At 39.4% G+C, this 14,809-nt stretch overlaps 2 protein-coding genes across 2 annotated transcripts; both read left to right on the forward strand.

Moving 5' to 3' along the window:
- The first annotated feature begins 395 nt into the window (after positions 1 to 395).
- LOC131796424 (inactive tyrosine-protein kinase PRAG1) lies at positions 396 to 11,130 on the forward strand. The gene is given in 5 exon segments (XM_059114008.2): positions 396 to 901; positions 904 to 2,589; positions 5,665 to 5,946; positions 6,741 to 8,194; positions 8,386 to 11,130. Coding segments are annotated over 5 exon segments (4,830 nt in total). The 5' UTR covers positions 396 to 507; the 3' UTR covers positions 9,400 to 11,130.
- Positions 11,131 to 11,521: 391 nt separating this feature from the next.
- On the forward strand, positions 11,522 to 14,608 carry LOC131796438 (uncharacterized). Its single transcript, XM_059114024.2, has 2 exons — positions 11,522 to 11,732; positions 12,998 to 14,608. The coding sequence occupies exon 2, from the start codon at positions 13,015 to 13,017 to the stop codon at positions 13,900 to 13,902; it is 888 nt and encodes a 295-aa protein (XP_058970007.1). The 5' UTR covers positions 11,522 to 11,732; positions 12,998 to 13,014; the 3' UTR covers positions 13,903 to 14,608.
- The last annotated feature ends 201 nt before the right edge of the window (positions 14,609 to 14,809 follow it).

Genomic DNA, 14,809 nt, shown 5'->3' on the forward strand with positions numbered 1-14,809 from the left:
ATTGCAAGTACACTTAAAATCGGAAGCAAGTCATGTTTAATAATATCGGTTCTAGAATTCAAAACATTGTATAAACGACCGGAAGTTCTCACATTAGATCCTTTTTTTCAGCAATCCATAACATAATAAAAGCCGGAAAGGGTTAAATTTGATATTGAGTTCATCTCTGTCAGAAGGTTTTGTTTGAAAATAACAAACCGACAGATAATAGTTTCGAATGCGGAAAATTCAACATCCTCACCAATATCCTTAGCATTTGATGTAATTATCATTCTTTATCGAATAAGTGATTTCCTTTGATTATTTCACCGGAAGTAGACCCTCCTTCCTTGGAACCCAGTCTTCTTGGTTACTGACATGTGAAGGTTCTTTGTGTCTCCTGCTGTCAAGAAAGTCTTAGTGGGTGTTTCGTATATTTAAATGTCGTCCTTCTGATATTTAAACCGTGTTGTATTCGGTAAAAATGCACCCGACGATGTGGGAACCCTACGAGAAAGCTACCTAGAAATGTCTAACTGTGATAATTTTGTAGAACAACTCTGGAGAAAGGGGAAGTGCGCGAACTGCTTTCAGTCTCGCGACAAACATCAAAACGCTGTCAACAAACACGAAGACGCCAATTTTACCGGTAGTGGTTCCGCAAACTGCAGACCAAAACGAGTTGTGATTCCTCCACAAAGCCCAAAAACTCAAAATTTTAAAGCATGTAGTGTTGAAAAGACAGATAATTTATTTGAACAGGAACAAGGAAAGGAGGGAACTGATAAAGGGAATGGTGAGAACGATATTAATAAATCCATTACACCTTGCACAACTCACGCCATTGAAGTAACCAACGATCGCAGTAGCACTGTGACTGATTCAAGGAAAGAGGCACAGGATTTCAAAACATCGACTGCCCTTAACCTAGGCCAGCACCAAGACCAAAACCACGACCGGCTTCTCGAGCTGTGGAATTTAGTTATAGCGCCGCAAGTCGCGACGAAAACCCGCAAGAATCAGCAGATGTGTTAAACGGTCCCACATCGTTTGAGAACTCTCTTGGGAATTCCCTTACTCAACCATGTAACGCAACCTCCTCAGAAATTCCCATCGAGAGTGGATTGTCAATATTGGATAACGTTGAAAAAGCGAAGCTGGAAAACAGATCTAACAACGAAACAGACAACGAGACAATTGGTAATAAAGTAGATGTAGTTGAGTTTGGGGAGCCAAAGAACGATGCGGAGTTTTTGGACGTGAACAAAAGTGACATTCTGCCTTCATCAGATAACGTTTCAACCGAAATTGAAGAAGCCGCTCCGGTATCTACAAATGCGATCGAAGACGACGATTCAAGCGACGAATATGTACCGATGAAGAGCAATATAGTGTTGTTTGGTGTCGAATCTGATCCGCTACGTGAAGAAGTTCGTGAGACAGATGTTTTGAAACCAAACTGTGAAAGCGATAGTGACTCGAAAAAAATGGCGATCAGCGAAAATCGAATGAAAGTTGCATGTGGCTCTCAAATCGACGAAGAATTGTCGTCTACTGTTTTAGAATTTCGTAATCCGTTGTGCATGATCACAAACAAGATCAACGAATCTAGAATTACTGATCGAGACACTGGTGAGTCGGACAAATTGAATAATAATCGTGATAATCCTAACAAGATTATTTGTAAATTTTCTACTACCACAGAGCCAAATTACGTAAATAGAGCCTCAAGCTCAAGCAGCGAAAGTGCAGTGTCCGGCAGTCAAGATTCGGGTTATGAAAACACTCGAAAGTCGAACAGGGGTGATTCTTTTAACAATGCCTCGGGCAATGAGTCAGTTCTTGTAGAACAAGAAGTAGGCTTGGCAGATATTCCAGTTACTGTCACTCCCACAACAAACGATGGTTATTGTATTATTGAGTCTAGTGGAACCTCAAGTAGCTCTTGGGGAAGCAGCACTTGGGACAGTTGTAGCACATCAGATTTACATGAAAACAGTGGTGAAGCTATGGCTGCTAAAAATTCCTTTGGAAATTTGAACACCAGAAATAACAAACCTCACTTGGTGGCATCACCCAGAGTGGCAGTAAAAGAACAACCCATACCTAACGAAAAACTCCAAAGTAGCAATACTGGACCTTTTTATGTGAATACAACATTAAAACCAATTACAAAACCATATAAAGTGGTTGACATAAGTGCTGGTGTTGCTGTTCCAACAACAGAGAGCCCAAGTGATGCACCACCCCTGCCCCCAAAAGAAAAGGATCTGAAGAAAGATAGAGCTGAGGAATTGAATCATATTTACTTGGAACCCAGTGATGGGACTGCAGCTGCCCCAGAACAAAATTTGAAAAATGAAAAGGATGAAAAGGCTATTTCCAAGGTGAGTGCTTCTCTAAACTCATCCTTCAGCAAAGCTTCTGGCAGTGTAATGGACAAGAGCTCAGCTGTGCGAAGGGCCCCAGCACCAAGACCACGTTCTAGAATACCATCTCAATTTGGCACCTTACCCAAACCTGCCCCTCGTACATCAAGAATTCTGAACGACACAGTTGTCAAGGTGGACACCAAAGAGCAAAGAGTGGTTACAGTGACCCCACCAGTTGGTAAGTTTTGTGATTTTATGTTGTGGTTTTGCAAAACAGGAGGACACCTGATTTGGAAAACATGGTAGCTGTCTCATTGATTTGGTTTGTATAGGGTCATTCATATTGATTGGATTAAACTCAACACATTCTGGACAGTGTTCTACTTTTAAAGCTGTAATCAGTAAAATATACTGCTTTTAGTACCCCATATTACTGCCTAAACTTGCTCAAAATTCTTGAAAATTCCACAGGTAAAAGGGTTGCTCTTTAAATATTTCATTTACCTAAAATAAGGGAGGGCACTGCTTGACTAAAAAGTTATAATACACCAATGACATACATGATGATGGTCAAACAATGCTGACAGAGAATGTAGTTATGTGATGAGGTTTACAATGAATTTCAGGTTAAAATTAATTCATCCTGGTTTGGTTTGTATTTTCTGTGAAAAATCGAGGTATTGTAAATAACTGAAACAAAAGAAAGTACAAATCAAATTACTTAGACCTGATTTAACACATATAAATATTTAACTATTCAACTATCTGTTCTTTCATACAATTCATCCAAATTCCCTCCAGTTTTTGAGGAAAAACATGTGATATTTTAGTTTAGAGCTGACATCCTATTCAACTGAGACAGCAGTTATGAAAAAGTTAAAAATTCAAGGCTATAATTGGCTAGTTCACGACAAAAGTTTTTCATGATATTTTTCTTATCTCAAGTTTGTTGTGAAACCAAAACTTCAGTGATTCATATCAAACATCTTGCAGAGTCATTTATTATTCCACGTGCAACCCTTATGCCCTATGTTTGTATACTAAAATGAAAAACAAATTTGAATTGTTTTATTTCCTTTACATCAAAAACAAATCCTTGCGGAGTTTAAATGCTTCATTTTTAACTGTGCATATTTACCAACATTTGTTGAGTGTTTTAAACAAAAGAGAGATCCATAGTGTTAAAGTGTCTCAAATGATGTATAATTTCAAACTTTTTTAGAAATTTAAACATATATTTTTCAGCTCTATTGTAATTGTTGTAACACATGTCCATGTGCTTGAGACTGCATAAACAGCACAGAGTAAAACCTGTTTTGCTTTAAAATTTTCAGAACTATACTCATTTATTTTTAAACTATTCTTCTGCTACAGCTAAAACACCACATGTTCATGCATCTTGAGACTGTGTAAACAACGCAGAATAAAACCTGTTTAGCATTGACAGGTCAAAAATGAGTCATAGCTATTTGTCAGCAAGCTGTTTTAATCAGTGAGATGAATTAGTTGAGCCAATGATTCAAAGTAATATTTTTTTCTTGATTTAGAGGATTTCTAGCCTCAGAGATAAGTTACAGTTCTTGTTAGATGCAGTAAATCATTATTTTTAATTCTATTTATTCCTTTTAGTTCAAATTCCCTGCAGGGGAAACTTTTGATGCTGTAATAAATCTGTTATCAGCTGAATCAGGTCTTGTCACATTGTTATCTCAGACAGTATGGATATTAATTTTGTAGGTTATCCAATATACTTGTCACCCTTTTCATCCAGATATCTCTGCTTTTGGGTATTTGTTTTGTTGTAAAGTTTCCTGAAGCGACATATGCTATGTCTAATAGACTTGATGAAAGAGGTAGATAAGGTTGATGGGTGTGATAACAATGGAATCTTTGTTAGAAGTCCTTATCACAAATTATGCTTTTATCAAGTTCCTAGACAAATTAATTGGGTGACCAAGATGCTGTCAAATATTTACACATCTGGAGAATGAACGCGACTACTAACTTGTTAGTTTATGGTCTAAGCATAAGAAAGATCATTTAGAAATATATTCTTAATATCTAACCACATATATTCACCATCATTGCCAGCTTGTGCAGTATTTGACAAAGCTTTTTGCATTCCTTGGGACAAACAGAAGCATTTTTAATGAATTTGTACACCCAGGAAAACCTTCTGGCTTAAGTTTCAATTCCTGATGAAATATTCAGGACTTAACCAGACATATGTACAATATTTTTAAGTGTTAAATTATTTATACAGCATGGCTTTCTCTTTGAAATGTTTGATCATGCTTTCTTTGTTCAAACCACTTACCAGGGAAAATCTGAATCAGTTCATGATTTTGTTCTTACTTTATTTCTTTACTTTGAGAAGTTTTTTCATCCATTATCCTAATAACCACGGTACAATGATTTACATTTACATTGATTGTAATTTTTGTGGCCAGAATTATTTCACACTTGTTGCATAAATATTGTCTTTGAGGAATTACAATTCTTTGACAAAATTATAATTTACCACAAGTAGCGAACTGCAGTAGGTTTTATTTATCAGTAAGTCGAAGTTAATTTGCTATGATGAAACAATAAAAAAAAAGTTATTCTTGGGCAGGAAGGTATCTGGAGGGAAGAAGGGAACCAATTCCCACAACTGAATTAACCCTGACATCAGTATTCATATTCTTCTCTATACTTTTCTTTTGGTGTTGAACAAATTTTTATATTTGTTAACCCTTTAACACCTAAGAGTGACTAGCATTTAATTCTCCCCACAATACCACTCCTGAATCAAACATTAAGGTCATGAGAATAAAGGAAATGATCAACAACTAAAGAGGCTCTTGACTGTTAAACAAATTCTCCTTGACAGCACCATAGGAAATGTATGAAGAACAGTATAGAGAATATTCACACTTATGCTAGGGTGTTAAGGGTTAATCACTTTCTGAGTGTTGATTATTAAGTTAGAAATATTATTTCATTCCATCATTTCATTTTAAGTGAAGGAGTAATGTTCCACAAAATACAGTAAAGAAACAAAGACAATTTTAAAGTAAAAATTGTGTTATAACCATGTTTGAATAACATAAAAGATTAAATCCAGGGGTACCAAGAGCTTAACACACTGCATGACATGAACTGAAAAAGCAAATGTAATATTATTGGTTAAATTCATTTTGTTACGTTTGCTATCTTGTGTTATTCATATTTGATTTTGTTTTCACCATGTTTTTTTTCTTTATAGTTTATAGATTAAGCTTTGCTTACATTTACATTAACATTTGTTGATTTTATTTTATTTTTGTTTTAGTTTCAATATCACCCCTACCCACCAACCCACCTCCAGACCCACCCCCTCTTGAAAGGAGGCCATCATTTACAAAACCAAATCAGGCTCTGACAAGTCCTGCCTCTTCCCCACCCCCTGTGAAGGACATTGGGGAGCATAGGAGCCCAGAGAATCCACCTAAAAGTGCACCTTTGAGTCCTGTTAGTCCTGTAAGTCCTGTCAGCAAGCAAGGTGTGGCAGTAGGGGGGCTACAGGATGGGCCTGTAAAACCCAAAAGAAGTGCCCCACCACCTCCCCCTTGTGGTAAGCTTGTTGCATAAACATACTGTAGAATAATGAGATAGAGTATTACCATGATACCAAGTAGTTATTATTAACAAATACACAGCCCCTTTGAAACAGTCAGCAGGATTCACTTCTCAAGGTGACATTTTGATGCAAATTTAATTTCTCTGCATATAACTACTATTGCACTTTTGATATAAGTTCCGTTACTCATTGCCCAGGGTCATTGCCCAGGATGTTATATTCCTTTGAATACGTTTCACTGAAGCACAAAAAGGTGAATTTATTGCCTTATTGCTGCTTTCTCTAGTAGCAGTAGCTACTTCATTGTGCATCTTATGATTGCCTACATGGGAAGGAATGTGTATTTTAAGCTTCTTGGTAACCACCAAGCTCATAATGCACTCAACGTTGAAGGATGCAGGATGTTGAAATGATATAATTTAGCACAGGGGAAGGTGTGCCAGGCAAGGATTCTGGGAGTTCCCTGTGGGATCCAGTGGTAATGCCTGGTTAGAGGTTTATAGGAAGAAGTCATAGAAGTACAATATAAAGATTCTATGCCCTTCGACTCCGTGAAAGTGCCCCTCTTGATAACAAATTGGAGAAATTTGCCCAGTCAAACATTCTCTTGGCTGTAGGAAAATTCTCCCTTCTAATTGACCAGTTCTCTATTGGGGCCAACGTTTAATTTGTACAGAGTTTGACGAGGCAGAACTAATTTATATATTACAGTATGAACATCCTTGAACTCACATCTTTTTTATGCTTATTAGTTGGTTGTGATTTACAATATTTGTTGTTTTTGGTAGCTTCCAGTCCTCCACCGCCAAAGTCACCTTTGTCCCAACCTGTGACGCCTGTGAAGTCAGCTAGTCCTAGTCCTTCTCAAACAAAATCTCAGCAAGTGTCATCTCCAACTCCCAGTCCATCTCCACAAAAAACTCAGTCAGTCTCATCACCAAGCCCCAGTCCATCTCAATCAAAATCTCAGTCAAAGTCTAAGCCAAGTAGATCATCCAGCTTCACTGAACCACATGGTGCCGACACGGATACGAGCCCTGCAAAAATGTCGTCTCCGAAATCGACGATCAGAAGGGCTTTTGCCAGCATGAAAAAACTGGGGGGCAAAAGGAAACACAGACACAGTAAGACCATAGAGATTAGTGCTCCTATTGCAGTGAATGATGAGGTGCCAGGCTTTTTGGAGCAGAAAGAGGCAGTGCGGCGTCGGACCTTTTCCGAAGTGAAGCCTCTACAAACCGAGAAGACCAGGGCGTCAGAGCCAGATCAGGTTCAGCCTGCAGAAGCTATTGCCCCTTCCGCTGAATCGGTACTCCCACCTGCTACAGCTGAACATGCTTCATCTACCACTCCTCCCTCCACTGTGGAATCACCAGCCATTGAGGAAAGATACGGCAAGAAAAGTTCTCCCATTATGCAGACCAAGCCAGGGATTGGCTACCAGAACTTTCCTTTGTCAAAGGGAGGAGACACCCTGGAGCGTCCAAAAAAGCCTCCTCGCGTGGCCAAAGTTGTCAAACCATTGCAGCACAACGAGCCGACGCCAGGCCAAGGTACCAACCAGCAAGAGGAAGAACCAACCTATCTGCAACCCAATGAAGATGAGCTTACAATCAAAGTAGAGACAGCGTTGGCCAATTTGACTGATGCTGAAATCCTCGCTGAAGCTCTATCAAGAGTGGAGCAAGAATTACTTGGACCACTACCAGCCATTCCTAGATCCCGGCAGGTTCATTTCCCAAGTGAAAATTCCGATGGCTCAAACACTTTTGCGGTTGGCAAACCAGATCTCCCGAAGCGTCCCGTACGGGTCGTTTCCCCAACCCTCATCAACGGGTCTGGGGACAGGGGCGATTCCAGATCTCGCCCCAGACTTCCCTCTAGGCCGCCAAACACAAAGCCAGCGGAACAGCCCATGCGAGAACGATCCCAAAGTCTAAGAACACAAACTTTAGACCGACAGAAACCCCCAGCTTTACGTATCCGAAGTCAATCGATGACCGCGAATGTCCTAGAGAAGCGCTACAATAAGATTTTGAAACTGCAGTTACAAACGCTGGAGGAAATGATTCAGTCTTGGAGAGGGGAACTACTGCCTGACCCAGAGCTAAACTTGTCTGATACGAGGTGGTCAGACTACGAGCTCTGTGGTGATGCTCTGAGCGTGCAATGTCATGGAGCTGTTCTTCTACCCGTGAAATGTGCCATGTTTTGGGAAGGAAACAAGAAGTTACTTGCTAAGGTCAGTGTTGTAAAACATTGGGTCTGCATGCACGTATTTCTAATTTGTTCATGGATTTTTGAGAATTTTTGGTTTATACCCTCATTCCATTCTGTCGGGTGGTTGTAGTAATTAAGAGCATTTTTAATGTTTTTGTATTAATTGCTATTGTTATTTGTTTTAATTTTATTATTGCATCCTCGTTTAATCAGGTGGAATACCCGCTGCATTCCAGAACTCGCTCTTCGGAACCTTCACCTAACCAGCAGGATATACGTGTATGCGAGGCTCTGCCGTATCACGTGAACATATCTCGTGTGCTGACGCATTTTATTGATCACGTGCCTGGTGATGCAATTGGGCAACCCGACTGTGATTCGTACGAGACGTTGGTGAGCATCACAGATCAGATACCTTGTGAAACTGTCGCTGACTTTCTCAAACGCACCATTGACGAACACAAAAGTGATCCAGAAACTTATGAGAAGAAAATTTGTCTGCTAGTTCTTCAGCTTTTGAGTGCGCTGAATCATTTACACCAAGAGGCCGTTGTTCATCGCGACTTGAAAGCCGAGAATCTTTACATTCTGGAAGGCGAGCTCGTGGTAATTACCAATTTCCAGTGTGCGCTCAAGCAGCCTAGAGGCACTCAACCCAGTCCCTTTATTTTAAGCCAGATCACGTCGAGCCATTTTAGCGGCAACCCTGAACATCTTCCGCCAGAAATAGCGAATGCGTCAAAAGACTCAGAGCAGTTGAATTATGAAGACTGCGACACTTTTGCGGCTGGTTGCTTAATTTACGAGTTCCTTCACAGACACAATCCTTTTGCTGCTAACCCGAGCCTTGTCAAGCAGAGTTATGACCAAACTGATCTTCCTCCAGTTCCCTTCAATTCGCGATATTCAAGGGGACTGGGCACGATTGCTCGTCAGTTGTTACAACGTCACCCCCAGGAACGTTTGTCTGCTGTGGAAGCCATTGAAATGCTTCAGGTATTGCTATGGGGGCCGAAAGAACTTGACGATGAGAGCATAGACAGCACCATTGGCGATTGGCTAGAAACGGAGCGAGCACATACAGTTGCGATGATTGCGCGAAACCAAATCCAGAAGAGTTGCAGCTCGGACGATTTCTTGGAGACTTACATGAAGTGTCAGTTTCTTGTGGATGCTTCTGTGGAGACAATATCACATATTTATCAGCAACTTGATCTCGACCAGTGAGGATGTCCTGAACCAGGTTCGAAGGAATGTATCTTTTCATTAACTTATAAACTTGTGCAAATGTAAATCACGCGAGCATGTTGTCGTTCGAAACTGACAGCCGTATGTTAGTTTACTTGCGCTGGGCCAATCAGGAATCACGTTAGGTTCGTTTGCTTACATATTGGTATTAAATAAGCAAAGTGTAGTCAGATATAGTTTAAAATGTAGGTGTGTACTACGCTTTAGGCGTATGTTTGTCAGTAAACCTCGTCTTGTTCGTTTTGTGCTCCATTTAAGACCAAATTGTGGTAAATGATAAAATCTGTTAAGTATCGTGGTTAAGTAAATCAGGTTTAGAAAGATCCAAGAACAGCTCGAGGTTAAATGTCTACAATTGACCTAACAAAAGAAATTAATACGTGTGAGTGAGCGGGTTTTCTTCCACATAAACCGTTCGATTGTCGCAAGAAACCCGCGTGTGTTGGAAAAACCATGCGCGTCGCTTGTAACATACCTCGTTGCGGTTTACAGTCATCTCGCCGCCAGCGAGCCCGCCATCAAGGCAACCTCACCACCACTAAAATTGCGACCGAGGTCGCTAGCTAATTTGGCATGAATTCAAAGCTTTAGGCGACTCTTACGTTCGATCTCGAGCTTCGGGAGCATTGCCATAAGAATTCCACGGGAAATACCGCAGAGCCGTGCGAGGTAACACGCCTTAACGATATCGATTACACTTCGGTTGCGAGTCTTCCTGGCGGTGAGGTGACTGGTTACCCTGATTACCCACTACCTGGGTAGTAATGCTTAATTGACTTTATTAGATGATTTCACACAGCATATGCTACTCATAGAGTAATGGGGAAACCAGGTTCTCCTAAAGTATGTTTGGTTGAATTTCATAGATATTCTAAGGAGGTGATATTTAAAATTGGTCGTTACGAGTAGGTTGAAATCCCCGTGGGTATGTTGTAGGGTAGCAAGTTTTAGAGAGTTATCTTTGGATGCCTTCGTTTTCTCAAGCATTTCAAGTTATTTTTGAATTTCTTTCCAGAATAATGATATGTATATGTATATTCCAAAAAAATATATTTATATTTGGTTGTCATAGGTGACGCCTCTATAGAATTTAAAATTTTTTTTTCAATTTTTTCCCTAGCAAGGAAACGTGCATAATTATTATTAACTTTTATTTAACGAGGAGATATTTCCCAGCGTAGTGTAGAAAGCTCAACGTTATTTTTTGTATATTTTTAAAATGTCTTTGAAATTTCATTGCTTCCTCGAATTTAAAGAAATGTATTTTATTTCAAGAATATTGGAAATTTGGAAAATTGTCACGTTGAAAGAAGAGTTTGGGAGCAAGTGACGTTTTTGGACGATCTTGATGAAACTCATTGGGGACCGAGATGATCTTCAAAGAGCACTCGAAGAGACTCGTACAGGACAATAAAAATTGATAATCCCACAGTGTCAAATGGTACAGACAAGCCCTAAGAACGATCCCTTGACAAGCAATTAGACAAGCCCTCAGAAATAGATAGGTTTTTTTTCTCGGTCACGTGCTTTTACGCAGACAACATCGTGTGAAGTGAACTTTTTGCTGCTTTTAAATTGGACTAAAAGAATTGGAATTTAGTTGTTACTTCACGATGATTTCCCGAGAACGAGACTTGCTCCCCGATCAATTACGGGATAGTTGGTTTTAACTTATTTGACGTCATTCTGATTAAAGGAATAGGAAAGTTATTTATTTCAGTCTGCTTAACTATTGCAGTTTTTTTTTTGGTAAAATGTTGTGAGGTGAGGGAATAGGTGCACTTAGTCTTAAGACAGAAGGGGTGATACAAGAAAAAGAACCGGTTCATGCGTGCCAAGAGGGTAAATATTTTTCGAAAGCATAAAAATTAAGCATAACTCCTAACTCCAAAATTTGAAAAATGTTTATCACATTTCTCTTCCGTAACATTTTTTATTTAAAAGTGACATTTTAAGGTAAAACAGCTGTTGCTTCGGATGCACTAGCGTCTGTCAAGAAATAAAGCTAATACTAAGAAAGTCGTATGGATGTACACGCATTCGAAGTTTGAAATAGTCCTCGATTTGAAATCGAGGCACTATTCACTCCTTTTCTCCCAAGAGTCTTTTTGTTGTGGTGGTCACCTTTAGGTTTCCTAAACGTCATTAGCTATTTCAATCACAGCGTAAATATTTTACCAGATACTACAGCAAAAATATCTTTGAAACATTTTCCACGCGGAATCTACAGTGCAATCAGTCGTACTGTTGTGCAAAGGGTACCAGTAAGAGCAAGAGATCTGTCTGTATAATACTTGTAGAGACTGGAAGAGGTGAGAAGAATTTTACAACTGCTTACCGGGGCTGTGAATATCTTATACGTCTTTGTCGGTGAAAATTAGTCGTACGTGTCTAGCTCTGTGTTTGCCTTTTCATTATCGCTGTGGTTGTTTTATAGAACTTAAAAGTTTTCAGGAGAACTCATACAGGTTCACAATGTTGTATAACTTTTGGAGGAGGTGTTCATTTTAAATGAGCGCGATTTGATGTAAAACAGTCCTACATTTTCCTTTAACGAAGAAGCACAATGACTTTTCACTGAAGCATGAAGTCAAAATCATGTTTAAATTTATTCAAAATCTTTTGTTTCTAAAAGATACATTATTGGCCTGCGTTTATGTTATTTCTGCCAGTTTTCAAAGTTTTATATCCTTGAGTTGTTCGTGTCGGAAAAGCTGAGAGATCACTGAACTAGGCCTCGAGAGTAGTTAGCGTACGTGCTCTGTAGTAATTCTACTTCGTTCCAAATTTGCAAATGAACCAAGTACACCCACGTCGTATTGATCCATTGATGATAACGTATTGTTTTTTAATTAAAAAAAAAAAAAAAAAAATTCGAGAGCTTTTTAAGTCAATAAGAATTTCCGTTATTATTGTCTCGTTCGTTGGAATAATATCTATACTTCTTTTGTGTTTCCTTTTATTATTGTAAATATTAATTTTATGATCACTTGTTACGCGGCCCATCTTGAAGGAGAATGATTACGTATTTCCATTTATTATTTTTGTCATTACTTATCGCCTGGACGGGGGGGCGGGGGGGAGGGGAGTCGAAGGTTTTTAGTTGTACCTGATCCTCCTAAGGCCCTGTAGTATTCTACGGCCGCCTCTTTACTTTTTATACTCTGTAAGTCACGACTTGTCTTCCTGTTTCCCTGAAAACCATGTGATCCTTTTCAAAATTATATACTCCCACCCCCCACCCCCACTCCCGTCAGGCGAGAGTAATGACCGGTCTCTAATTATGATTTTAAGGTGTGATCATTATGGGAGCAATTCAGTTTTCTCTTCGAACCCTAAAGTCAACGTTTGAGGTCATAGCTTGCTCTTTAAATCATATAAAGACTGCTGTCTAGCAACGTATCTAAAAGGATAGACTCTACCGCGCCCATTCTGATAAACACCGATATCAACAGCAATCAGAAATAATTATTGAAGGCTTTATCAGTTTCCCACGTTTTAGCACTCAGAGTTAAAGAAGATGATACAAACTTGAGAAAGGAAGCAATGTTAAAATTCATGTTTTCCTTTCTTTTAGGAACCACCTGCCTAACAATGTTGACTGCCTGGCTCAAATCAATGCTATCTGTCGAAAGGTCCAAGCCGCTGACCAAAACAGAACGCTTTACCCAGTGGTCATCTTTACTATACGTCGTTGTGGGCACATCTATGCTTTTTATACCATCCTTGTGGGGATTTTTGTACAAAGTCGAGCTCCTTGGCCGGAGCGCAGGCTACATTCAGCTTGGAGGGCTTGCTTTCGTTGTCGAGGGATATTTGCTAGTGATAGCCTCAAAATCTGAGCATAAATTCCCAGGCCATGGCCATATTAACATAACTGTGCTCACAAGACTGATCCTTGTCAACATGTCCTTAACAATCCTGTACTTGAAGGGAACAGCTCCAGTGCGTTGCATTGCGTTTATTGCAGCCCTCGACAATTCCTTGGCTGTTGGTGTTTTTTTGGTTTGGATTTCCACTGAAGAGGGTGCAACCTTGGGTTTGTTTTTCAAGGAGATATTTGATCTTCTATTACGATTTCCCGTCGGTCCTTGTTCTTCTATCGCGGTTCTCTTGTTAGGAATTGTGCAGTTTTCAGCAGGTCTTTACTTGAAAGACGTAACTCGTTTAAGTCACGCACTCAGCTTGGATCCGTTCTTAGGTTATTCAGGGCTTTTCCTGAGTTTTTACTTCAGCCTGAATGCGGCGCATGCAGTACTGTATATCTCCAATGGTCAAGCAGTGAGCACAACGTTCAACAAGGGCTGTGTTTTTTATCGCGTGGCAATCAATATTTTAGTGCTTTTTGTTTTAGGCGCTGCGAATCGGATTGAAACAAGTCTATCCGTTTTCCTGATCAGTGTGGAAATGATCCTCGCTGCATTTATCTTGGTGTCTTTGTCCTGTGACAAAGATAACTATGACCAAGGCAAAGAAAAGTAACAAGTTGGTAGAAAAACCCTTTTAGGAAGGTTTTATTGTGAAATTATAAACATATATCCTTTCAAAAGTCGTCTCCCTCGCGTGATAGTTTGATATTTTTGTCTCTCTGTTTCTGAGAGAAATTTTGTTCCTTTTTTTATTCATTTCTCATAAAATAATTTCCCCTATCCTATTATAGAAGCCATTTAAAGTAGACCGTACCAGTAAGGTGTCGGGTGTGAAAGTCATGCAACAGCCATGAGTTGTAAACATAGGAATGCACTGTTGATGTTGTTACTCTCATTGTTAACGTTGTTTTAAAAAGTTTTGAATAAATTTCCGCTTTCTATATCCTGCACTAATAAAAAGAGTACGCACCAAAACTTGTATGTTTTTTAATTGCTAGGAAGTCACAAGGTCAATTTAGCCTCCCAGCTCAGAATGCGTTTTTTTATTCTAATTTCATTGGAAATGTGTTAACTGAAAAAAGGTTAATTCGTCATACAATTAACTGAATTATCAAATTAGCTTAGTGAATAGTTATTATTTCCATGAACTACGAATGAATTGTAAAGATATTACGATAAATAGATCAAAGTAACGAGGAGCTCGAGATAGCTCATAGCAAATTACTAATAATTCTTGTCATGTCTCTCAACAACACCTGTTTTATACCATTCTGTGTGGCGTTCCGGTGAAAAACAGAGAAATAAACACGAAAGAGTCATTCAAAGTTTCTCTCCTTTCCACCTCCTTTGGAGAAAGTCATAAGGGATAATGGAAGTGTAAGGAGGGGGGGAAGAGGGGGAGAGAGAGGAGAGGGGGGGAGAGGGGGAGGGTGAAGGAAAGCGTTTGAAGACATCCAGGATAAAGTTTAAGTGCAACAGTATATTGCGTAATTTTCAGCCGATACCAGATCCCGACCAAA

Source organism: Pocillopora verrucosa, chromosome 1, assembly GCF_036669915.1.
Source record: "Pocillopora verrucosa isolate sample1 chromosome 1, ASM3666991v2, whole genome shotgun sequence".
Taxonomy (NCBI): domain Eukaryota; kingdom Metazoa; phylum Cnidaria; class Anthozoa; order Scleractinia; family Pocilloporidae; genus Pocillopora; species Pocillopora verrucosa.